Below are 25,169 nucleotides of genomic sequence, written 5' to 3'. Positions count from 1 at the left end.
GCTCGTTAACTTGATCTTCAAACTTAAAAAATCCTTAAGCTTAAAATCCTGTAGTGTGAACTAGGCATGAAATGAGTTCTGACTGAAACATACATCGGCGATGAACTACAGCCAATGAGAGAGCAAGATGCAGGGCAGCGGGAAGTTCGGGGAGGACTTTTTTGTGTTAGATTTGTGTATATAAAATTTTCCCAGCAGAAGTAGGCTATGTTACGAAGTCATCTTTGTTATTGTTTGTTCGGGGTGGACTTATTATAGACCACAATATCAGCGAGATTTCAGCCTTATTTCCTTATCACTTCTGGCGTGCGTTTGGTTATGAAACGTAGCACTTTCAAGTACTTAGATTTGTGTATTTAAAATTTTCCCAGCAGAAGGAGGCTATGTTACGAAGTCATCTTTGTTATTGTTTGTTCGGGGAGGACTTATTATAGACCACAATATCAGCGAGATCTTGCCTTATTTCCTTATCACTTCTCACGTGCGTTTGGTTATGAAACGTAGTTTGCGGACCAGACAGAGTTGTCGGTGATTCTTCCTATTGTAAAGTCATGCAGTGTGTAACCTCCTGTCGCCGATCTATCGTGCAATGTGAACACAGCAGCAACTGAATGCTACCCCAGATAGTCGTGCAGTGTGAAAACAACGATGATCAGATGATTTTGAAAATCATGCAGTGTGAACTCGGCATTAGGCTTTATTTTCGCGGCAGATGATTACAGCATTTCACTAAATTTGTAGTGAGACGCGTTTTTGTAAGTATGCTTTCACTGAAGCTGGAGTTTTCCTTCAAAATAAAAGGTCTACTGCCGTTTCCGTCAAAAAAAAACAACTTAAAAGTGCAGAGTGAATTGCTGACAGCTAGCGGTTTAAGTAGAGTCCAAATTCAAAATATCTCTTTCAAGTGTAGAAATTAGGAAAGAAGTATTGTAATTTCTCTACTGTAGTGTAAAGCAAAAATAATATACCTATGAAATATTCATTTTCATTTATTTTTGTTTTGATTGGCTTCCTAAAACACCACTGTGAATGTAATTTAGACTGAGACAGTATATCACAAATAAAAAGAGGGTTGAGTCCCCTTTAAATTTCAGGTACAAGTCAATTCACTGACTTTTGGGTTGGAGCTTTTAATTTTGAACTCTGAAAGTGCATTAGATAGAATAATTTAACTTTAAAATGTACAAAAATTTCATTTTTTTTCCCAATTCTTCATTTGTCTTTTTAAAAAATATCGCAATAAATATTGTATCGTGGACTTCATATCGCAATATTGTCATATCGTGAGATTTTGATATCGTTACATCCCTAGTAGTACATAATCCAAAAGACTCTGGTTTTTAAAGTTCTCATGTCTTTTTGACAGAGTGCATATTTGACGTGGTGGCAGATATCGCTTTTATTGTTGATCAGTCCAGCAATATCAGATCCAAAAACTTCCAACTTCTAAGCTACTTTCTCAAGAACACCATCAGAGGTCTCGATGTAGGTGAGGGAAAGATTAAAATAGCTGTGGTCCTCTATAGTGACTTCCCTCGAGCAGATGTTTTCTTTAACACCTTCAATGATATGACTGACATCCTGCGCTACATCAGCAGCATACCACATGATCGTGGTAAAACATACACTGGAGCTGCTCTCAAGTTTGCCAAAGAGCATGTGTTCACCAAAGCAAGAGGCAGCAGAAGAGATCAGCATGTTCAGCAGGTTGCTGTTGTTATCACTGATGGAAAGTCAACAGATAATGTGGCCAGTGCTGCAGCAGCATTGCGGCGATCTGGCATCACTGTATTTGCGCTTGGTATCAAAGACACCGACGAGGATGACTTGAGAGAGATTGCATCCTATCCACATAAGAAGTTTGTATTCAGTGTTGAAGGCTTTGATAAACTAAATTCACTTTCAAATATTTTAACCAAAACACTTTGCAATGAAATCACAGATTCCATCATACCTGCAGCCTTACAGAGCTTTGTGTTACAAGGTTGGTAAGATGTTTTTACTCATTTTCTTTTAAATGACTGGCCCTAAAAGCACATTGAAGATAAAAAAAATCTAATTTCATCTCTAAATCTTCTTTCACTCCACTGCAGATTGCAAGAAAACAATAAAAGCTGACATATATTTTCTTCTGGATGAATCAGAAAGCATATCCTATAAAGAATTTGATGATATGAAGAACTTTATTAAGAAATTGCTTGAAGCATTCGAGGTTGGAAATAACCATGTGCGCTTTGGGTTGGTGAAGTTTGCAAGTCGTGCAACCACAGTTTTCCGATTACATGACTATAACACAAATGCTGATATCAGAAAGGCAGTGAATGTCCTCAAAATTGAGGGAGGGGGCACCAGGACTGATCTGGGATTGAGAGAAATGATCCCACTATTTGAAGAAGCAGTACGAACACGTGGGGAAAAGGTTCATAAGCTCCTGATTGTCATCACAGATGGCGAGTCAAGAGGGACAGAAGAGTACTATAACACAAATGCTGATATCAGAAAGGCAGTGAATGTCCTCAAAATTGAGGGAGGGGGCACCAGGACTGATCTGGGATTGAGAGAAATGATCCCACTATTTGAAGAAGCAGTACGAACACGTGAGGAAAAGGTTCATAAGCTCCTGATTGTCATCACAGATGGCGAGTCAAGGGGGACAGAAGAGTCGGTAGAAGTCCCTGCTAAACTTCTGAGAACAGAACAGAATGTCAGTATTTATGCTATTGGTGTGAAATATGCATCTGTGCCAGAGCTGGAATTAATATCTGGCAGCCCACAAAGAATATTTTATGTGAAAAACTATGATTTCCTTGATGAAATCAAGAAAGACATTATTACAGAAATATGTACCTTTGAAGGTGAGATATTCAGCTAATTTGCATATGTTTATACTGTATGTTTTCGCTGTTACCTGATTTGCACATTTTTTTTTTAATTGAATGGGTGATGAAATAATACAGTGCATGCAGATAAATGACTGTCGGTATCTAGTTGATTCTTCTTGATTTTTTTTCCCCGTTGGCCTAAATATAATTTGTTTCAAGGTTCCTTTCACAGAAGGAGTGTTCACTTTATGAATTTCTTATTTTTAGATTGTGAAGGTCTTTTTGCAGATGTTGTCTTCCTGCTTGATGGATCAGAAAGTGTTAGTGCTAAGGACTTAGAAAATATGAAGGACATAATGGAGCTTGTGATAGATAAATTTGCAATTGGACCGGACAAGGAGCGTGTTGCGGTTGTTCAGTATGGCACAGACCCAAATGAGGAGCTTTCCTTAAATAAATGTGACGTTAAAGCTGTATTATTACAGAAAATCAGAAATATCAAACAGATGAATGGAAAAACGTATACTGGAAAAGCACTTACAGAAGTATTACAGTCTTTTGACATTTCTAAAGGAGGACGATCCAATGCTCTGAAGTTCTTGATAATTCTTACGGATGGAGAGAGTAGGGATGATGTAGCCGAGCCTGCTAAAGTCTTGAGAGACAATTCCATCAACATTAATGCCATTGGTATGAGACATGCAAACAGATCTCAGATTCTTGCCATTGCTGGATCCCATGATGGAGTGTTCTTTGAAGATGCCGTTGCATCCCTAAAAGAATTGAGCAATGACGTCCTTCTCAAGATCTGCAACACGGGTATGTAAACCAAATCTGAGATTTTTAGGAGAGATCACATCATGTCAGTTGATGTTAAATCCCTTGAAAAAAATGTTTTGTGGCTTTTAGTCAATGTCTGTTACCTTTGAGGGCATCTACATGCTAGTGTACTCCTTAAAGTGCACACATTTATAACTCTCTTTCTCCATGAAAATGCACACAAAGTATTGATGGCCTATAAAATTAGAAATTAAATTGAAAAGTATATTTAGCTGTAAAATTAACTAATATTACCAACAATAACATATATAAAAGGTTAACATTAGCGCTGTTAATCGATTAAAAAAGTAACTAATTAATTGCACATTCACGGTAATCACGATTAATCACATTCATATATTTATATTATCATAATTTCACATTGAACCTCCAAATCAATGTAGAAACAACATAAAGATAGTATATTTTAAATATGGTTTAATGACATCTTTTTACTAAGTGGCCTACTATTAATGAAGGCCATTATCATTGATACCAGTAGTGTTACTTGATATCTCTATTAAATGCATTTTCCCTCAATTTTAGCCATTAATTATAGCCATTCAACATTACTGTATAATTGAAAGCCATTATTTTTTAACATTTAATAGGCTCTGAAAAATATGACAACTTTTTTTTAAAAATGTAAACTTTTAGTTTAGCTGATCTTAAAACAATCTTCACATAAACTATAAATTGTATATGTATAAACTATAAAATGAATATGAATGAATCTTTAGAAAGTTAATTAGCGACTAGTGCAGTAGAGTGATTTATCTTTTTCTTTTGTTCTTTGATTTCCATCAATGACAGACTTCATCAGGTTTCACTTTAAAAGCAGCTCTGTCTCTTTAAAACCTGATGCACATGACGTGGATCTGACATGCATTTGGTTTTCTCCCAACTCTTTATGGCCAATTAGGACTTTATAACTCATTTAAGACCGCGTTTACGAGGTCACTCGCCAAAAGCCAGCATTTTGACATAATTGACCGTTCGCAGGGAGCTTGATTGACAGGCGATCTGACCAATCAGAACGTGAATATTATCTGCCGCTGTTGCTATCTGCCATCTTGCCCGACAACTACGGCCGGACACCGATCTCCATAGAAATCCATGTTAAAACGGGGTAAAAAAGATCGACCGAATTGAAACTTTTTCAACTAAATCTAAATGACATCAGTAATCAGCACACACGACCCAGTATAGTATAGTTAAGTGGCATGGAAATGATCCGTATGGACGCCTAATCAGTATTATACCATATCTTGTTTTTTCTATTGTTTAATTAATAAAAATAATCTGAGCACATCAACTATAATTTGTACGATTAAATAAGATTAAATCTGTCCATTACGGTGTACCCGGATTTTACATTTCTTCAGCACCAAATGACTTCAACACAATGTATGGCTTATAAAATATGACATTTATTCACAGATATTAAAAAAAGAATGAAAAATTACTTGACTTAAAGTAGGATATCAGTACATTCATTTCTTACCACTGAAGTGAACAGTTTGTACAGCGGGACTTTTGATCCGTAAACAAAAACTTCTCGCTTAACATCATGTTCTCTTCAGTTAGGCATGTCAAATCTCTCCGAAATCATATTTACTCTCATAACTATATTAATTTTAAGTAATCATTCAATAAATAGATCGATAAACGAGTGAGTCAGTCAGCCAGTAAAATGAAATTACCGTTAATTTTTACATTTCGCGAGCGCGTGCTGGATAGGGATGGGCGATACCACTTATTTTGTTTGGGATACGATACCGATACTTTTCAAGACCAGTATTGTCGATATTGATACCGATACAATACTTCTAAACTGAACTTTTAAATTATGGAATTTATTAAATTATTAAATTACTAAGAGTAAAATGGATAATGATAACCACTTAACTTTATATTTGAAACACATTTTAACATTCAAAACCCCTTAATTGTAACTTATTAGGTTATATAGCATGCATAAAACAACTCCAATCCTATTGGTCCACATGGCCCGTGATGTCATAGGCGGGTACCCGAAAGTATAAAAGGGGCATCTGCTGATACGTCACCAACTCAGTTGTCTGAGGAGACGTAAACAGGCAGGCCAAAGGCATGGCAAAGGGACGCAGCATCTCATTCCCTCTCGGGGAACCAGGTTTACATAAGTAACCCGAGACAACAGCTATCCTCAAATAGCATTTCCCTCAGATAAGGCTGAAGTTCGTCCAGGCCATGAAGTGGACCATCTACCTAAAACCCGAACAGGGGAGACAGCGCAGTCTAGGCAAGGGCTCAAGGAGACCACTACTTAAAGACCCCACAAGGGGGAGCAGTCTCCAAGCTGGAACACAGCTATCCTCAGACAGCAGATTCCAAACAAGGCTTCAGCGCTTACCTGAGAGAGTTTGTGCCCAAGGGGAACTAAACCCAGTTATAAACGACTGGGTCTCAGACTGCTATATTCCAAAGCAAAGCAGCCTGAACTGGAGCATAATTATCCGCAGATGGCTACACTCTGAGCAGAGACTGTTCACTTATCACCCGGCTAAACACAGGAAGGAACATTCCCCGTAACCACTCTAGACTACTGAAGCACCCTGGGAGAGAAAGCTAACAGCTTCATTCCACAGAGCATTCAGTATAACCATGCCCAGCGAGGCTCTCCACACACAATAACATACATATTAGAGAGGCACGTCTGAGCTGAATATAGCTCCGCCCGCGATCTTGCACGCCCTGAGCTAAAATGACTCGGTGCTCACACTTTATCGTTATAGCAACACGAGCAATATCCACGGCTTTAGGCAACCCGATAGTCGAGGGTATGCGGACATTGCAGATCAAAGCAATCGCTGCGAGCTGAGATAAACAGAGCCGTGGCAACAGCCCGAGACGCGAACGCTTTGCCCTGCATCCCTTGGGAATAGGAACAAACGTGAGCCGAGTGCATTAAAGTGATTCATCACAAAGAGTGCGTGGTCGCCGAGACAAAGACGAAAAGGTTAAAATATGTCCTCAAGTGTTAGAATCCCAACACGGAGGCACATATTCCTCAAAGCGCTGCTCGACTCACCCGGATGCTGTTTCACACACGTTCAACAGACAGACGGCTCCGAAGACAACAAAAGTTGGTGACGTATTCAGCAGGTGCCCCTTTTATACTTTCGGGTACCCGCCTATGACGTCACGGGCCACGTGGACCAATAGGATTGGAGTTGTTTTATGCATGCTTCAGGTACCGGTCATGCAGACAGCGTTCCCCAAAGTGTCCACCAGGACGCAGCGTTGAGTTCCCTAGAAGGGGAACCACGGTAAGAAATAGTGAATTTTTTTTGGAAAAGTGTGTGAAAAATTGTATTTTATGGTCGGTCACAATTGTCACCGGTGGGATAATGTGTATACTGAATTAACATATTTCTGCAGTCTTAAATTTTTTTTATATATCTTAGCCCAGCTATTTTAAACTGTTTGATCACATTCTAGGGTTACTATTATGTATAAAAAACCCTTATACAACATTGATCAACGTATTTCAAAATTGTTACTTTTTTGTAACATATATCATCACATTTTTATATTAGTGCTACCAGTATTACAACATTAATATTCTAACTTATTTGTAACATTTGAACTTTTGATTTAGTGCAATATTTTGTACTTCCATTAGGGACTGCCAGTGAATGGCTGTTGCATGCATAAAATGCAACCTTTTTATTCTGACAGTGTATATGACATATTAACATTACAGAATAGAACATGATCAATATTATCTTTCAACGTTCAATTTAAATAAATGTAATTGCACAAACTATGTAGGCTACAATTTCAATTTGTTTATTGTGAAATAACTCAAACATATACGTTTTTTCTGTCCTCTGATGAGCATTGTTCTGGGCTGCCATTCCCAAAAGCAGCAGCTTTCTTATGATACTTTTGGGAAACGCAGCTCTGTTTGAATGCACTGTCAGAAGTGAGTAAACGCTGTCCGTGATTGATTGATTCTGTCTTGCAACATCTGCGTGTGTTCAGATGAGCAGGAAAATAGGCCTATCCTACACAATTATTCGCTAACATAAGTTATTCGTCCAATTCAATGCATATTGTACGCATTAATTTATTGTTAAATAAACAAAATCACTGGTAAATAAAACACACCTTAGTATCGATATTTTTGTTTGAGTATCGATACTTTCGATACTCGCGTCAGTAGCGATATATCGATACTTCAGGATCGATATGCCCATCCCTAGTGCTGGAGCAGCGCGTGCGAATCAGAGGCGCCCAGTAAATGAAGATGATACAATCCCACGAAGTTATGATTTCTGTTATCACTCTATGCTTAACCCTGACTTAATATTATAATTTAAAATGTGTTTTGATTGATCTAATTTCTGTATTTTAATAAATGCTGCATTAAACGAATTTCAGTGCTCTGTATAGGTCATTACATAAAAAACATCTGCAACGTTTTCATTGGAAAGATAGTTTTACTGGGTTATAATTATAATATATAATATTATAATTATAATATATTCTGTATAAGTTATTTTCAGGTTATTTTGAAAATAACCACCCTGCAACGTTCTAGGAACGTTATTTTATGGTTGCAAAAAATAACCTAAAAATAACCATTAGGGAATGTTCTCTGTAAGTTATTTTTAGGTTATTTAATAATAACCACCATGCAACGTTCTGGGAACGTTATTTTATGGTTGCAAAAAATAACCTAAAAATAACCATTAGGGAATGTTCTCTGTAAGTTATTTTTAGGTTATTTAATAATAACCACCATGCAACGTTCTGGGAACGTTATTTTATGGTTACAAAAAAAAAACTAAAAAGAACCCCCCCCCCTCCCAAAAACTAACTTTAGGGGAACGTTCTGTGTTTGCTGGGTGAAGTGGCTCAGCATATGCGGACAACTGAACGTGCTGCATTTCAAACTATACTCCTTTTGATAATCATCTTCGTCCAGTCTGTGCTATATCTCACCAGAAGTTATGACAGATAACACTGTCTTTATACTCATTTTAAAAAGTTGCAGATATCTCTTAACCCCCCTCACATGAGCGCTTGTCAACGCTGCCGTCTATTGATATTGCAGTCTCCGGTAGATTATTGTTGTTGAGTGTTTTCCTTTTCTTTTTTGGCTGTGAAACAACGGCCGGGGCCAGTTTGGCCACCTTATGGACAAACTAATTAGTGCAAAAACAATTTGAGGCGTGCGTACTCTTCCCCCGGGCCGGATGAAGATGATTGGCGGGCCACCAATTGAATAGCCCTGTCCTATATATGTCTGCTAAATGCTTGTCAGCTTTCATTTGTATTATAGTAATAAGCACTTCAAATAAAAGCAAAGGTGCATTTGTCAAATGTCTTCTTACATAATGATCATGTATCTTTCCAGAATGCAAGAGACCAGAACTGATTGACATAATCTTCCTTGTTGACACCTCTGGAAGTCCCAATAAAGATGGGTTTCAGGAAATGATAAACTTAATGAAATATACGGTAAGCAAATCTGTGGTTGGAGAAAAACGGGTACGATTTGGCGCCGTCACCTACTCTAATAAACCTCGTTCGGAGTTCACACTAAATAAGTACTACAGTCAAACTGATATTCTGAGGGTTATCTCAAACCTCAAAGCTTCAGGAGGAAGCAGAAACACAGCCCAAGCCCTGAACTATGCACTCTCCTACTTTGGTGATACACATGGTGGACGACGAGCAAAGAATGTTCCCCAAGTGCTATTCCTGATAACAGACGGCAAGGTTAATGACTTAAGTGGTCTGGCAACATGGCCTGAATCACTGACAAATTCAGAGGTCAACTTTTTTGCTATTGGTACCGAAGATGCCGATGAACAACAGCTAAAGGAGATGGTGGAAAATAAAGGAAGAGTGCACTATGCAAACACCTACCAGGATCTGCGTGGACTACAAAAACGGATCACCCAAGAGCTCTGCAATCTTACCAAACCAAGTAAATCTAATTCTTATCACAAAACACTTCCCCCAGTTTCACAGACTTAAGCCTAATCCCAGACTAAAATGCATGTCCGGCTGTTTTAACTGAAAGAAACTTGCTCTGACTGATCTTAAAATATGTCAGTTCCATTGTTTTGTCTCAAGATGCACATCAGTAGAGTTTTCTTTTATCTAAGGCACGTTTATACAAACTACTTAAATGTCCTAATTGAACAATGGCCTAATCCTGGCTTAATCTAAGCCCTGTCTGTGAAACCAGACATACATTTTTCTGGAAATGAACTTAAAAGTTCTATGTGAATGTATCTTCTGATTAAATAATATCATTATATATATTTAAAAATATGTTGACCACTGCATTTTGTCAGAAAGTAACTACTTTTTCAATAGAAGTTGACTTTAAGAGCCTGTTTCTGCTTAGTCACTTCATGCATCTTGATTGATCAGATTGATGTCCAATTATACTTCACATAAATACAGATCAACGCTTCATGATATATGGCAATATAATTAATTTAATATAATTAATAAACTCTTTGTCCCCATATCATGCTTAGTGTTTGTGTCTCATGGTTGGGATGATTGTTTGCCCATATCATCCATGATTGTTTGCCCATATGTTGATTGCTTATGTGGTTACACTCTTAAAAATAAAGGTGCTTCACGATGCCATAGAAGAACCTTTTTGTCTAAATGGTTCCATAAAGAACCTTTAACATCTGAAGAACCTTTCTGTTTCACAAAAGGTTCTTTGTGGCGAAAGAAGGTTCTTCAGATTACAAAAATGTAAGAAAGAGATGGTTCTTTAAAGAACCTTTGACTGAATGGTTCTTTGTGGAACCAAAAATGGTTCTTCTATGGCATCGCTTGAAGAACCTTTTGAAGCACCTTTATTTTTAAGAGTGTAGGTGGCATCTTGTATGTGTCTTAGACCACCTACTGAACTATCTGTAACTATCGGTACAAATGCGTGATCTGAAGTGACCAATTGTAAATAGTCCCTAAGTAATGAGAAGGTTGTGGCCAGCCAATTTATAGTTTTAATGTTGCTTTCCAGAACTGTCCATTAATGTAGTCATAATGTTTTTTCTCTTTCTAGTTTGTGAGATGGAGGTATCAGACATAGTTTTTTTAATTGATGGATCAGAGACTATTATGGATGCAAGCTGGAATACTCTCAAAAAAACCATGATTGGCATTGTGAAAGAGCTGGATATTGCTCAAGACAAATGGCGAGTGGGTATTGCCCAGTTCAGCCGTGAATTCCAGAAGGAGTTTTACCTGAACGACTACACTAGTTTTGCAGAAGTGGAGAATGCTATAAATGACATTGTACAACAAAAGCAGGGCACAAGTACTTGGGACGCCCTGAGAAATATTAGATACTATTTCACAAAAGAAAATGGATCCAGAATAGATGATGGAGTCGCTCAGAATCTCCTGCTGATCACAGATGGATATGCTAATGATGCAAAGGACTTGAATGCATTAAGTTATCTCAAAAACAAGAACATATTAATAACTGTTATTGGGGTTGGCAATGATATAAAGAAATCTGAGCTGCGTGAAATAGCTGGATCACCTGAGCGGGTCCTTATTGAGACTTTTGAAGGCCTTAAACTGAATACTACCATAAGGAAAGTGTTACATTTACTCTGTACAGTCACAAGACCAGAACCATCACCCCCATATGGTAAGTAACTGATTTATTATAGTATTCATAAATCATAATTTCGTTATTTTATATACCAAATACTCTACATGCAAGCTCTGTTCCTAAACCTGATGATCTGCCGCCTGCCTCCAAATGACTATTTATTATATATCTTGTGACCTGCTGCCTGATGAGGAAGCTCAACAGGTTTTGGAACAGAGCAATAGTTAATAGGGAGATGTAAGTATAAGTAAATTTGATGGGAAATCATTTAATTAAAATTTAAAATAATGATCTTTAAAAAAGCATCATATGACCCCTTTAATGTTTAAATGAAAGTAAAAATTTTGGACAAAATATACTATAACTTTCAGAGCTCAAAGACCCAAGTCCAGTAAGATTTGTTCTAAACTTCCACAAATTTCTGACCTCAGTTAAATGCATTGAACATATGACCATGCACATGTGAACATCTTCGATCTTGTCTTTGATTTTCACTAGGGATGTAGATATTAACTAATTAACCGGTTTTAACTATTTATTTGACTAAAGCCATCATTTAATTTACGCATTACGCATTTTATTTTAGCATTTGTCTTTTTCTTTATATTTTTAGAAAGGCTCTTCCAATTATTGTTGTTTAAAAACAACTATTAAAAAAAGCAGGTGAGAAGAGGTCTGATGCCTGCTAGTTGATTAAAATCAATCCATCAAAATGTACAATGACAATTTTCACAATTTTGAAATTCATTTTAGCCAGGAAAAACGAAATTTCTATGCCCTAAAAAGACACAATATTAATATCCATTAGATTAATCTCTTTTTTTAATCACCTGTGGATAGTAGAAGATTAAGTGACTTGAAGAATCCCTTACTTGTTAAAAAAAAAGAATCTAACATGGTAATATACTGAGGAGTGTACATATAGAGTATAATATGTATGCATTTGCATTTATGATAATGATGTATATGGGAAGGATATTCCGGACTATTTTCAAAAAGAATTGCAAATCTTGCATTACCATTTGCGTTTTCACTTTCGTGAACACACAGTGACTGCCAAAAATCAAATGGAAAAGCAAAGTCCATTTGCAACTGTATTTCCCATGTCTTGCAAGTTATGAGCCTGTCATAGCAATAATTAACAATATTAATTACCACGTCTGCTCAGGCCCGGCTCCAGAATCAAATCGCTAAAGGTGCTTCTTAAATTAGTAAGTATGCTTTAACCTTAATATAGGCTATATAAAGGTTTTAGTGCCGTCTATTGCTATTGCGCAAAGAGCACTCTGTTTATAATCACTAAAAAGCTGTCACTCATCTTAGTTCATCGCGATCTCACAAAGTTACATTATAATCAATCAAGGTCTCTACGCTGCACAATGAATCTCTTATTTACACTGGGCCTACAGTTTGTTATAATGAGATGATTCGTACTGAACACAACACCTGCAAAAACTCCGATTTGAGCGGTGAGTGGATTCTTAAATGCCTCTGATTGACTGTTGCACACAAGAAATCACCAGATTGGCTATTGCTCAACACTGCAAAACACATTAAAATAGAAACCGATCTCCAGAGCGCAAACCATACTGGATAGTTTGCCAAATCTACAATGAAATGCCATTATTACAGCTTTAACTGAGGGTGCTATTGATTTTGTTTGAGGGTGCTTGTTGGCACCCTCTATAGCACCACTGTAGAACCGGGCTTGCATCTGCTTTTTCACACTGCATCACGCATGTAACCTGCCAAAACTCGAATGGAATTGCAATTCCTTTAGCATTTGAATTTCCGATCCCTTACACGAAAACCTGTAAGTCAGTGCCACGGGTGGGACTATACTGTGGGGCGTGTGTGTATTGGGAAGTGACGTCACTCACAGATGATTGTGCCGAATGCTTTAAACAATGGAGGTAATAAGGCATCGCTAAAGGCAGCTGCTAGTCTGATAGATGCATGTGAATGAACAGACAGTGCAACCCTGGTCTCCTTTTATTCTTTAGCACCTTAAACAATTCCATTGTTTTTACCCCAAATGCAGCGATTATCCCCTGCTAACAGCAGGAGCAACAACGGTACGCACAATACTGTATGTCAATATTCACCATTAACCAAATACTTTCATCTGTCTCAAGATCTCTCACTGTTGACAGTCCGATTGATGCATGTGACCATACAGAAAATGCTGCTACTTTTACTCTGCGTTTACAATTGCATTTAAATTATGTCACAATTAATGTGTTCGCATATGGAAAACACAATTGAAAATAAAACTTGCAATTCCCTTTGAAAGTAGCCTAGTCTGGAATATCCTTTCATAAATCTATAATATTTTGTCTATACCCTTTCTTGAAGATTGCGATCCATTGTTTTGTTAAAACAGGTTGCGATATTGACATTGCCTTTGGGTTTGACGTGTCCAGACGAACAATCACGGAAACTCTGTTGACACCTCAGGTGGAACCGTTGGTTACTGCAGCTATTCACCGTATCTCTATGATGGGTGATCTATGCTGCATTGAAAAGGAAAATATTACAACTAGATTTGGCTATAGGCTTGTGTCTGGAAAAGATGGGAGTGTTCTGGAAAATTTTGGATTTGAGGAGTACAAGGAGGATGTGGTCAAGAAAGTGATGTTATTGCGACCTACGGCGCCCCTGGCTTTCAACGAGTTCCTGTTAGATTCCTTCAGAGAAATGTTTGCCTCCTCCAGTGTTAAGGTAAAGGTTGGAATGTTGTTGAGATAGAAAATGAACCATCAACATGATTGTCAACTATATATTATATTCTTTATGTTAATGTTCCCTTAATTAAACAAGAGCATCTCTGCTGATGTTATTTTCAAACGATTTTGCATTATTTTGAATGATTTTATGAGATTTTACTGACACGCTTTCATAAGAAATTTTGAACTATCATTTTCGCAAACAATTAAATACTATACCCTTTAGTCAATTTTACCCAACATGATGCTTTAAGATGAAATTGCATCAGTAAGAGCACTATTGGGAAAAATATGAATTTTAAAAATGCTAATTTCCTATTATGCAGCAGGATTTACAACAGGCTGTAAATGACAACAGATGAAAGTGGCCAGGCAAACATGATTGGGAAATCAGATTCAGCTCAGTAGTGTACTTTTTTTGGTTTTTGATGGTACTTCATGGTACTCAGAAAACAGTATTCACAATTCCCTGGCATTTAATCATATGCTTGTGTCTAGGTTTTGATCATCTTCACAGATGGGCTAGATGTTAACATTCAGCGTTTAATGGCGAGTTCAGGGAGACTTAAGGAAAGTGGTAAGTGATGTCTTTGGCTACGTCCACATTAATCTGGATATATTTGAAAACGGTGTTTTCGTTTTGTCCACTAGTGTTTTCAAGAGGTTTCAAAAAGTTGTTTGCTCACATTGAAATGTCTGAAAACGCTTAAATCACCTTACTGCATGTGTGTAAAATGTAAGCTCTCTGAGGTATACCGAGAGATTAGACATAATAAAGTTAAAACTTTATTAGCAAAATATCCCACCACTTGCTGGGGCACCCAGGTCACACTCAAAAATGCTATTCCATATATTCAAATGCACAATAGTTGTGTTTTGCCACAGAACAGCCATTGGGTGTAAATTTCCTGTCATATTTGCAGGAATGTAATATTAAGAGTAATGTGATATTAAGTACAAAGTAACATTTATCTTTAACAGCACTGTGAAAATGAATAGCAGGCACAACAATACTGGTACAGCCATAGATAGGGATGCACCGATAACACTTTTTCCAGAACGAGGCAGATACTGATACTTTTATTTTTGGTACTTGCCAAAAATGAGTACTGATACCTGTATTTTCATTACATTTGTAATTTTTAAAAAATACTGGGTACAGAAACCAAAAGAATATAAATAATGTTAGCTGGCTCGGTTCATTTGGCAAATAGATATTTCCTTCAGTTATTTTCACACTTAATTAATTCCATTAAAATGTATTGTACAAGTTTTTGTTACTTTCACTGTTCATTTTATTGCTCTCTCGTATTTCATCTTTAGTTCCATTGCAGCGGCTCAGTACTGTAATCACAAGATATTTTCCTGTAATAATGCAGAGATCCACTCGTTATACATAAATCTTGTAACAGCATATTTTCTGAAATTTAAGTCTCATTTTTTATTTTATTTTTTTATTCCAAAGCCACTCATATAATGAAATTAACGTCAAGCAAGCAAAACACGCACAACGTGTGCACATATTTGTATTGGTGCGGAATGAGAGAGAAATGTATAGTATAGTCTAGCTATTTCACACAGGCTGCTAGCTTCACTTTCGCTTTAAATAAAGTTGTGTATGCTTGACGGTTAAAATATATGTTGTTTATAGTGATTGCCTCTATAATTTTAGTTTGTTCTATATTTATGATTTAGTTTTAATCCAAATGATGTGTGTGCTAAGTGAGTGAACAGCAATCAAGATCATGCAACAGAAGTGCGCGCACTCACTCGCTCCCTCTCCTTACCGTCAAGTAACTTTAGTAACTTGTGCATTGTTTAACATACTTGCTTTTGACATATCCGACTGAAGTACAAACTTTCAAGTGATGTGTCTGAGAGAAAGGAATATTCGCTCAACAAGTTCATACATCTGTGCTGCCGCGCACTCAATCCACTCAGCATGTTTTACTTATCAGCTTGCGCACGTCAGCTATACAGGTGTGAATATTGAATGTTTAACATTATATTAATTACATACATGTACTTCATAGACAGCCTTAATCTCTAATAACTCCATTCTGCTCTCTGTTGTTCGGTTGTTGGGGTTTCTTTGTCTGGCACTGTTCACACTTTGGCATTTGGTATTGGAGCATTTTTATGAGTATGAGTATAGGAGCGTGGTATCGGTGCATACCTAACCATAGATATCTATGGGTACAATATCACATAGCTTGACATGCGTCATTGTTTTCGGATACTTCCGTTTTCACAGTCCACACATTTGCTGCGTTTAATTTACGTGGGAATGACGTCACACCCAAGTGGACCATGTTCTAGCAGAGAAGTCAGAAAGAATGTAATGTAGTTCACTCACTGTTAGCATTAGCAGTGTTAGCAAAAACTGAGCATTACACCACATTTTGTAACCGCAGACACTCACATACACCATAGCAACATGTTCACATATATGTAATGAGTGTATAAGACACTGGAATATAACAGAAGCTTTCTAAATATTATAGTAGGCTATCTATAGCTTTCACTTACATTTCATGTAGGGAGCAGCCATCTTGAATTCTCAACTTGGGGTTGAGCAAGGCCTATGGAGTTCCTGAGAAGGAACTACGACTTATGTTAACATTCCATTTGAAAAAGCCAACATGGAGCTCTGAATTTCCTACCTCCGATGACATTTATCGCTGAACCATAAAAATCTGAGTAATTGCAAAGTATTTCAAGATTGGTCCAGCCAAACCTACACTAGAGAGATTCCATGTGTGTGTATGTACAGAACTTTAATACATTTTGTAAAAGGATACAACTGCATATTGGCTTGTTGGTAACACTTTATTTTGATGGTACCTTTTGAACATTCTGTTGACTATAAGTAATTTTGCACCTACATGTCTACTAACTGTCATATTAGTAGACTGTCTGCTTAATATCTGCTAACTCTTTATTGTGAATGTCTCCCAAAAGACATTCTACTGACTATAGGTAACTTTTGCAAATATGTCAACTTTCTAAAATTCTAACCCTAACCCTACCAGTCTACTAATACTCTACTAACACTCTGAGAGTTAGTAGACATGTTGGTGCAACGTTACTTTTAGGCAACAGAATGTGTTAAAGGGACCATCAAAATAAATTGCAACCGACTTGTTTTGTTTGATTTGGAAACACTAGGTTTTATTTTTATTAGCAGTCTTGTATAAGTAGCTCCCATGTGTGCCTGTGCCATGTTTTCCCTGCCTTTTTTGTGGACTTTTCTTCCACAAAAAGTCAAAGACTGTGACCCTTATCTATTTCCTTTATAGTTACTGTGTATTAAACCCATGTGTGCTTATTTCTAATGTGTAAACTAGGAGTCAGTGCACTGTTGATCGTGTCTTTGGAGGGAATAATGGACGTTCACCAGCTGGAATTTGGCAGGGGTTTCGGCTACATGCAGCCACTGACCGTCAACATGCTAAATTTAGGCAACGATCTTATGAAACAGGTTGTAAGTATCAAAACAATGCTTAAAGGTACTGTTTACTCAAAATAAACAAAGCAGCAGTTTGCAGGTTTTTTTTTTACACCATCTGCACAAATTGCACAACAGATACAACAGTTCAACAGCAGCTGTTCTGAAAGAAATCTTGTGCTTATTATTTATTTTCTCATTAAAAAAATAAATGATTTTTCTTGTGTTCTTTAAGCCACATTTAAATTGCACACAAAATTGTTTATCGTACATTCATCAAATATTGATACACAAAATAATGATCTTTAAAAAAGCATCATATGACCCCTTTAACATTAATATTATGAACATCTTTGATTTCCAGATGCTCTTTGTAGATTATAAATCAACACACAAAACATATTTTGGTCGACACAAACCATTGCAACTGGACAAATATTTAAAGTAGTCTGGATTGTGACTTTTGTTGATGTGTTTATAGTTTTCAGGAATGTCACCTGTTTAATTTTTCAAGATACTACCAAGTGACGGATACATTTGTAGTAAAATACCCAACAATTCGACTGGATGCATGGCCTGTGACTTCAGCAACAAAAAACAAACCGTTTCACTCATTGTGCGCCTTTCTCTCCCCTCAGGAAACAGTGGCACTGAGGAAATGCTGTGATGTACATTGTTCATGCACCGGTGTTCCTGGACCACGAGGACCCCCTGAAAGTGCAGGGCAAAAGGTCAAAGCCCCTCAAGAGAATAGAAAATAAATATTGTGGATTTACTATTCTTTCTCGCTTTGTTTCTCTTGGATGGATTTTTTTTCTCACTTAGCTTGACACATTTTGTCATTATGCTAATGATAAATGCATTGCTACTTTATTTGAACTAAAATTAGGTATCTTAAAAGGCAGTATGATTTTTGAATGGCCTTCACATCAGGAACATGGCTATGATGCCTTAAAGAAATTCAGGTTTTATGTGTCAGCATCCCTGTTTTTCTTTTATTCAGGGCCTTACTGGTCAGAACGGTCATCCTGGATTTCCAGGAGATGAAGGTAGTATGGTAAGTGAAACTGTCAGCTTACATGTACTTAAAGGGTTAGTTCACCAAACAATGACAATTCTGTCATTACTCACCCTCATGCCGTTCCAAACCCGTAAGATCTTCGTTCATCTTCAGAACACAAATTAAGATATTTTTGATAAAATCTGAGAGCCCTCCGTAGACAGCAATGCAACCGCAATGTTCCCAGATCCAGAAACGTAGCAAGGACATCGGTAAAATAGTCCATGTGACATCAGTGGTTCAACCGTAATTTTACAAAATTACGAGAATACTTTTTGTACGCAAAGAAAACAATAATAACATAATTTACTCAACAATTATTCTCCCGAGTTACTGTCTTCCGCCATTTTGGAGAATACCTCAGAATGTTATCAGCGTTGTTTACGTTGAGCATGCGCGCGCTTTCGCTGAACATAATCAGCGATGTTTTATATTCAGTGTGTGCATGCTGAATGTAAATAACACTGATTCCGGATAGGACAGGATACACATGTTTTATAGAGGATGTATGCCGTATATGCCAAGGATAAATAATCTATCTCCCGTCTTGTTTCTGACAGGGAGAGCAAGGATCACCAGGGCTGAATGGAACTACGGGACATAAAGGTTGCCCTGGAAACAGAGGAATCAAGGTAATGTAACATTCGATTATCATTGGAGATGCATCTCTTGATGTTGTTTGTATCAGTGCAATGTTCTGCTTGGAATTTCTGGATTTATCTTAGTATGGCAAGATAGTGCTTCATACACCACTTGTAAATACAACTTTAAGCTGGTACTTTTTCTGTTTTTACTTTCAAGAAGTAATCATTTAAAATAAGATTAATCAACAAATCAAATAACGGTTCAAACACATTCATACATTAACTGTGACTGAAGTAATTTTTTTAGGGATGGATACTGTATATCAGGGTGTCCCCAAACTACGGCCCGCGGACCGAATGCGGCCCACCCCCACATTTGGTCATATTAGTCATATTTTAAAACTTTAATTTTAAATATACTGTATGTTTTACTTATATCATGTCTGTATTTAATGATAAAGGCTGGCTTGCAAACTAAAATTTCCCTTATTTATTAACGTAGCCTAATTGTTTTTTTAAATTCACCTACCAACAGAATGGTACGTTCAACATAATGTACCATCGCGATAAAACAGGTGATGCATGAGCCAGCTAGAAAATTCAAAGAGATAACAAAATGGCCAAATGGTTGGGAAAGAGAAAGGTTGATTCAGAATGCAGGGTATTTAACCAAAAGTGGACAAGTGATTGTTTTTTTGTTGGCTGTTTGTCTCATCTGTTAAGAAACAGTGTCTGTGTTCAAAGAATACATTTGTACACCAAACCCAGTTGAACTAGTCATCCGTTCGAGATAGCATAATGTATATGCCCAGCTGCAGGAGAAAGAGAAAGAATTAGAATTTTTTGCATTAGCACTGGATGAGAGCAATGACGTGCAGGACACAGCACAGCTGCAAATTTTTCTTTGCTGAGTTAATTCAACCTTTGAAGTGTCTGAGGAGCTGGCAGCCCTACAAAGTCTAAAAGGCACTTCGACAAGGGGAGGATATTTTTGGTGTGCCAAACAATGGAAGAGCTGGGTCTAAACTGGTCTAGGCTGGTCAGCATTACTACTGATGGGGCTCCTAGTATGGTTGGCACATCGAGGAGGCTTATAGGATGCATGAATAGAGAAATGGAGGAAAGAGGTCTCACCCCCCGTTACATGTCCACTGCCTGATTCACCAGCAAGCACTCTGCTGCAAAGTTCTGAAGTGGGAATCGGTCGTGAAGGTGGTGGTGTCATGTATAAGCTTCATCAGACTTAAACACCAGCAGTTCCAAGCCTTTCTCTCCGAGCTAGAGTCTGCTCACAGAGATGTGCTTTACCACACTGAAGTCCGATGGTTAAGCCGGGGCAGAGTTTTGAGGCAATCAATGCCTTTCTTCTGACAAGGGGCAAAACTGTCCAAGAACCGATCGACGCAGAATAGAAATGGGACCTCGCCTTTTTAACAGAAATGTTGAACGGCCTCAACTTGCAGCTCCAAGGCAAGGGGAAACTAATATGTGACATGTATTCCCACATAAAAGCATTTGAGGTGAAACTAGCACTGCTTGTGGGACAAGTGCAAAAGCAAGACTTCACTCATCTCCCCGTTACCCAGAGCCTCTCAGCTGAGAAACCAGTGACCCCATTCCCAGCTGAAAAGTCAGTGGAAGCGCTGGAAATGCTGAAGGCGGAGTTTGACGTCCGATTCCGTGAGCTACATGTCCACGCTAAAGAAATCGGCCTTTTCCAGAACCCCTTTGCTGCTGACATTGATGAAGCCCTGCTTTCTTATCAGTTTGAGTTGGCTGAGTTACAGAACTGTGATGTTCTGAAAGGCTCATTTAAGCCCCTCGGTCTCATTGAATTCTGTGCTGCCATCCCTAACGAGACATACCCAAACATCAAAAGGCATGCAGTAAAGATGTCCCACACTTTTTGGCAGCACGTATATCTATGAGCAAACCTTTTTATGCATGAAACTTATGAAAACTCACTGATGAACAATTGCATCAGTCTTCGAGACTGGCTGTGACAGGAATGGAACCTGACATTGGACTTCTCACCAGCCAGAAGCAAGCCCACAGTTCACACTAATTAGTGTGCATACTTACTTAAATGCACAAGTAAGTAAATGTTTTGATTTCAGATGCACTAAAAAAGGCATTATGCTAGTAATAATGCTCTATTAATAGGCTATATATCTCTTGAAAAGTAATGATCATTTGTCTGTACGGTGCATAACAAAATAATAAACTATTCTAGGAATTGGAGGCATAATAAATGCATTTAAAATAATAATAAATTCTCCACAGTAATACTAGTAGTCCCTCCGGCAGGGCCAACAACGCCATTAGATCAGTGGGCTCTGTCAGTGCTTTTCAGATTTGTGGAACTCAATGCACTGAATCTCCACAAATTAGTGTCGTTACTATGACAACCAATTTGAATGTGACAAGCAACTGGTGTCTGAAAAGAATATACATATATGTATATATATAAATATATACATATACTGTATATACACACATATATATATATATATATATATATATAATAGGGATTTCGCAATAGGGATTTCGCCTAGGGCGTCAAATTGGCTAGAAACGGCCCTGCCCTCCGGCCCATGTAATTTTCTGTTCAGACTGACCTGACCCCCCATTGAAGAAAGGAAAAATTATGTGGCCCTCACAAAAAAAAAAAAAGTTTGGGGACCCCTGCTGTACAGTATATGCTACCTGCATGATTATTACTAACTGCATGACTAGGATATATTTATGTCAGTGTTTAATGTTTCTGTATATGAAGACAGTTAAACCAAATGAGATTATTTTACAGCTGTTCTGAATAAAATAAATGATTTTAAATCTTATTTTAATAGGGCCAGAGAGGCTACACTGGAAAAAAAGTGAGTAACAGGAGTTATTATTCTATTTACTGGCTGTTAGCCCTATTATTGCTCCCACTTAAACAGTTACTGTTCGGACAGAAGTATACGGGTAATTCCACAAAATTGGTGCCTTTTCAACTTGGAAAAATTAAAAAATAAAATGTTTAATCAACATTTATTTTTAAATATCCATGAAATGAAGACACTTTAAAATGACAAGAAATTGTATTGTGTATCTCAGACTATGCAATTGATTATTTTATGACTATTTTTATACCTCATGTTTTGGTATTTTTGTCAACCCTGTTGTTATGAGACGAGAGACATGCGGATTCATATGCAAGCTTTTATTAAGAGACAGCATTTTAGTCCCTCTTTTCACAACCCTCTTATCATTCAGATGACCAAGAACATTCTAATTTTGGAGGGTGACCACGTCAATTAAGAAAAACATATTTTTACAAGAGAGATATTAAAAAAAGAGCTTTGTCCAAAATAAAATATAGTTACAATGGAAAAACCTGGAAAGCTGTATCAAATATAATTTTTAAACATTTTTATGAAATTAATGACAGCAACAGGGTTGGCGTCATAGTCACAGGACTGACCAGAGTAACAGGGATGACAGTACACACATACTTCAGCATACTGCAGACAGTTGTTTACATAATACTGTAAAGTTTTACCATTTTAAATTGCATTATATTGTTTTGCACTTACTTGGCATAGTTGTATGACAATAGTAAACAGTCAGTTTTTCAGTTACAGTCAGTTCATTGTCAATTTAGCACATTACATTTCTAAGATATCTAATGTTTTAAGGTTATTGTAATTAGATGCGTTCCATTTGTTTGTCTGTGTCCCCTCACAGAACTTAAAATATACTAATCTGGTTCAATTATTAGGTAAGGAAGCTGATCAGATCTTGGTCTTTCTGTGATCATCTGAAACCAGACCAAGATCTTGATGCTGAAATTTGGTTTCACTTTCTTGAACGTTGCAAGATGGTGAGGGTCTGCAGTCACCTTGCTGCTCTTGTTTGTAAATGAATTTACATGGATGCATTATTGACAATGGGAAAAAAAAAGTTTTATTGAGACGGATCATCCAACCCTGTTAGTAATCGTAACAATACCTACAATACTAACAAAAAATTTAGCTGATGCTCATATGCCACCCACACTGAATGATATAGGCATTAGCTCAATAATACACCCAGGGTGACCGTTAAACATATTTGCATTTTACACAGACAATCTTAAAAACAGGGTGACACCTAATCTGTCATCCCTGTTTCCCACATGTCAAAACCTCTTACTCTGAAAAGTAACAGGGCTTACAGTAACAGGTTTGATGATTTCGAAATAAATTGCTCATTTCTAGCTAAAGTTAAAGTTCACAAAAGCACATGTTGTTCACTTTGAAAGGATTTTACTTGAAGATATTGATTATATTAAATGTAATAAATAATTGTTTAAATTTACATTTTAAAAATGGTACCAGTATTGACACTGCATTATGTTCCCCCCTCAGTCAAGCCTCATAAATCATCAAAAATAGAGCATTATAGAAGAGTGTACGGAGCCCCGCACATGGCATGCAGGAAAAAAATAGTAGGCTAAATCGTGTGCACGATTTACTATTTCGTTCCCTCGATTTATAAATTGTGCGCACGATTTACTAATTCGTTCATGCAGGAAAAAAATATTAGGCTAAATCGTGTGCACGATTTACTATTTCGTTCCCTCGATTTATAAATTGTGCGCACGATTTACTAATTCGTTCCCTCGATTTGCTAAGTCGTGCGCACGATTTATTTATTTTTTCTTGCATGTCATGTGCGGGGCTCCGTAGGAGTGAGAGAAACATGCTTGTGTTAAGTGTTGGAATCCTGGTTAAGAGATGATGTAACCTCCTAGAAGTGATAATAACTTGAATGTACCATTATTTTACAAGGGTTTTTTTTTAACAGGGCTGACATGAAATCAGGGGACACCGATTTACTATTTCGTTCCCTCGATTTATAAATTGTGCGCACGATTTACTAATTCGTTCCCTCGATTTGCTAAGTCGTGCGCACGATTTATTTATTTTTTCTTGCATGTCATGTGCGGGGCTCCGTAGGAGTGAGAGAAACATGCTTGTGTTAAGTGTTGGAATCCTGGTTAAGAGATGATGTAACCTCCTAGAAGTGATGTAACTTGAATGTACCATTATTTTACAAGGGGTTTTTTTTAACAGGGCTGACATGAAATCAGGGGACACCAATAAAATGATTTATATTTTATAGAAAGTGTATACTTATGCCAAAAACATTGCTTAGCAATGAGACTGTATTTAGAACAATATATACAAATGTGATTTTTATATAATTTTTGCCAATTAAAAATCCTACTGAAAAAGAAAAATCATAGTGAGGGACAAGCCGAAAACCTTACACTTATTAGCATAAATACTATTTAAATTATTTAAAATAATATTTAATTGACTTTAATTTGATGTAATATTGATGAAAGAATACATAGTATTGCTATGTTTTTTAAATCGCAAATTTATTTATTGTTATATTAATTCTATGCTTCATTATTTCTTAGGGACGCAACAGGCACCGATTTCGTGGAATGACCCATACACTAAAAAGTGCTTTAATGAGTGTTTGTCCTCCTGTTTTCTTTACAACCACAATTCACACCTCATAAACAATGTAAAAGTTTTTTTTTTGAACTTGTATCTTTGTCTCGTTTAAAAAAATAACATGTTACAATTCAAATTTGCATTAGACGCAAAATTGAGTGAGATATTAAGACTTTATATAATTTTTTTGCAATATTTATTTTTTACTTGCTTTACACATCAACAGGTTAAAAAATTGAAAATTTTTATTTAAAAGGTGCTAACACATTCAGATTCTCATTAAGAATAATGATTTTTTTTTGCACTTAAGTTAACTCTTTTCATTAGGAAGGTTTTGATCTGCTTTTTCCAAGCTGCAGATGTTATTTTAGGGTCATACAAGTTTTATTTGTTCAGTGGTTGTTGATTACTTCCATAAACATGACTGTGTGTGACCCTTTTGACCTCTGTCTGACAGGGAGAAGATGGGGAGGATGGGCTGGATGGAGTGGATGGAGAACAGGTCACATCTTTATTTCCCTCCTCTGCCTCTTTTCTACACTTACAGTCACAGAAATGAAAATGATTGTACTA

At 37.0% G+C, this 25,169-nt stretch overlaps 1 protein-coding gene and 1 pseudogene across 1 annotated transcript in view; both read left to right on the top strand.

The window, feature by feature from the left end:
- LOC107724579 (collagen alpha-4(VI) chain-like) overlaps positions 1-2,872 on the top strand; it is a 6,408-nt gene extending 3,536 nt beyond the window's left edge. The window contains exons 2-3 of the mRNA XM_016533559.1: positions 1,367-1,984; positions 2,094-2,872. Coding sequence (XP_016389045.1) covers positions 1,367-1,984; positions 2,094-2,872 — 1,397 coding nt within the window. The remainder of the gene's footprint in view (positions 1-1,366; positions 1,985-2,093) is intronic.
- Positions 2,873-3,133: 261 nt separating this feature from the next.
- The window catches only part of LOC107724578 (collagen alpha-6(VI) chain-like), a 50,542-nt pseudogene continuing 28,506 nt past the window's right edge, over positions 3,134-25,169 (top strand).

This window comes from Sinocyclocheilus rhinocerous, unplaced genomic scaffold, assembly GCF_001515625.1.
Source record: "Sinocyclocheilus rhinocerous isolate Xijiao unplaced genomic scaffold, SAMN03320098_v1.1 scaffold304, whole genome shotgun sequence".
NCBI classification, from domain to species: Eukaryota; Metazoa; Chordata; class Actinopteri; order Cypriniformes; family Cyprinidae; genus Sinocyclocheilus; species Sinocyclocheilus rhinocerous.
Note: the sequence above shows the minus strand (reverse complement) of the source record. Positions and strands in the feature narration are given on the sequence as shown.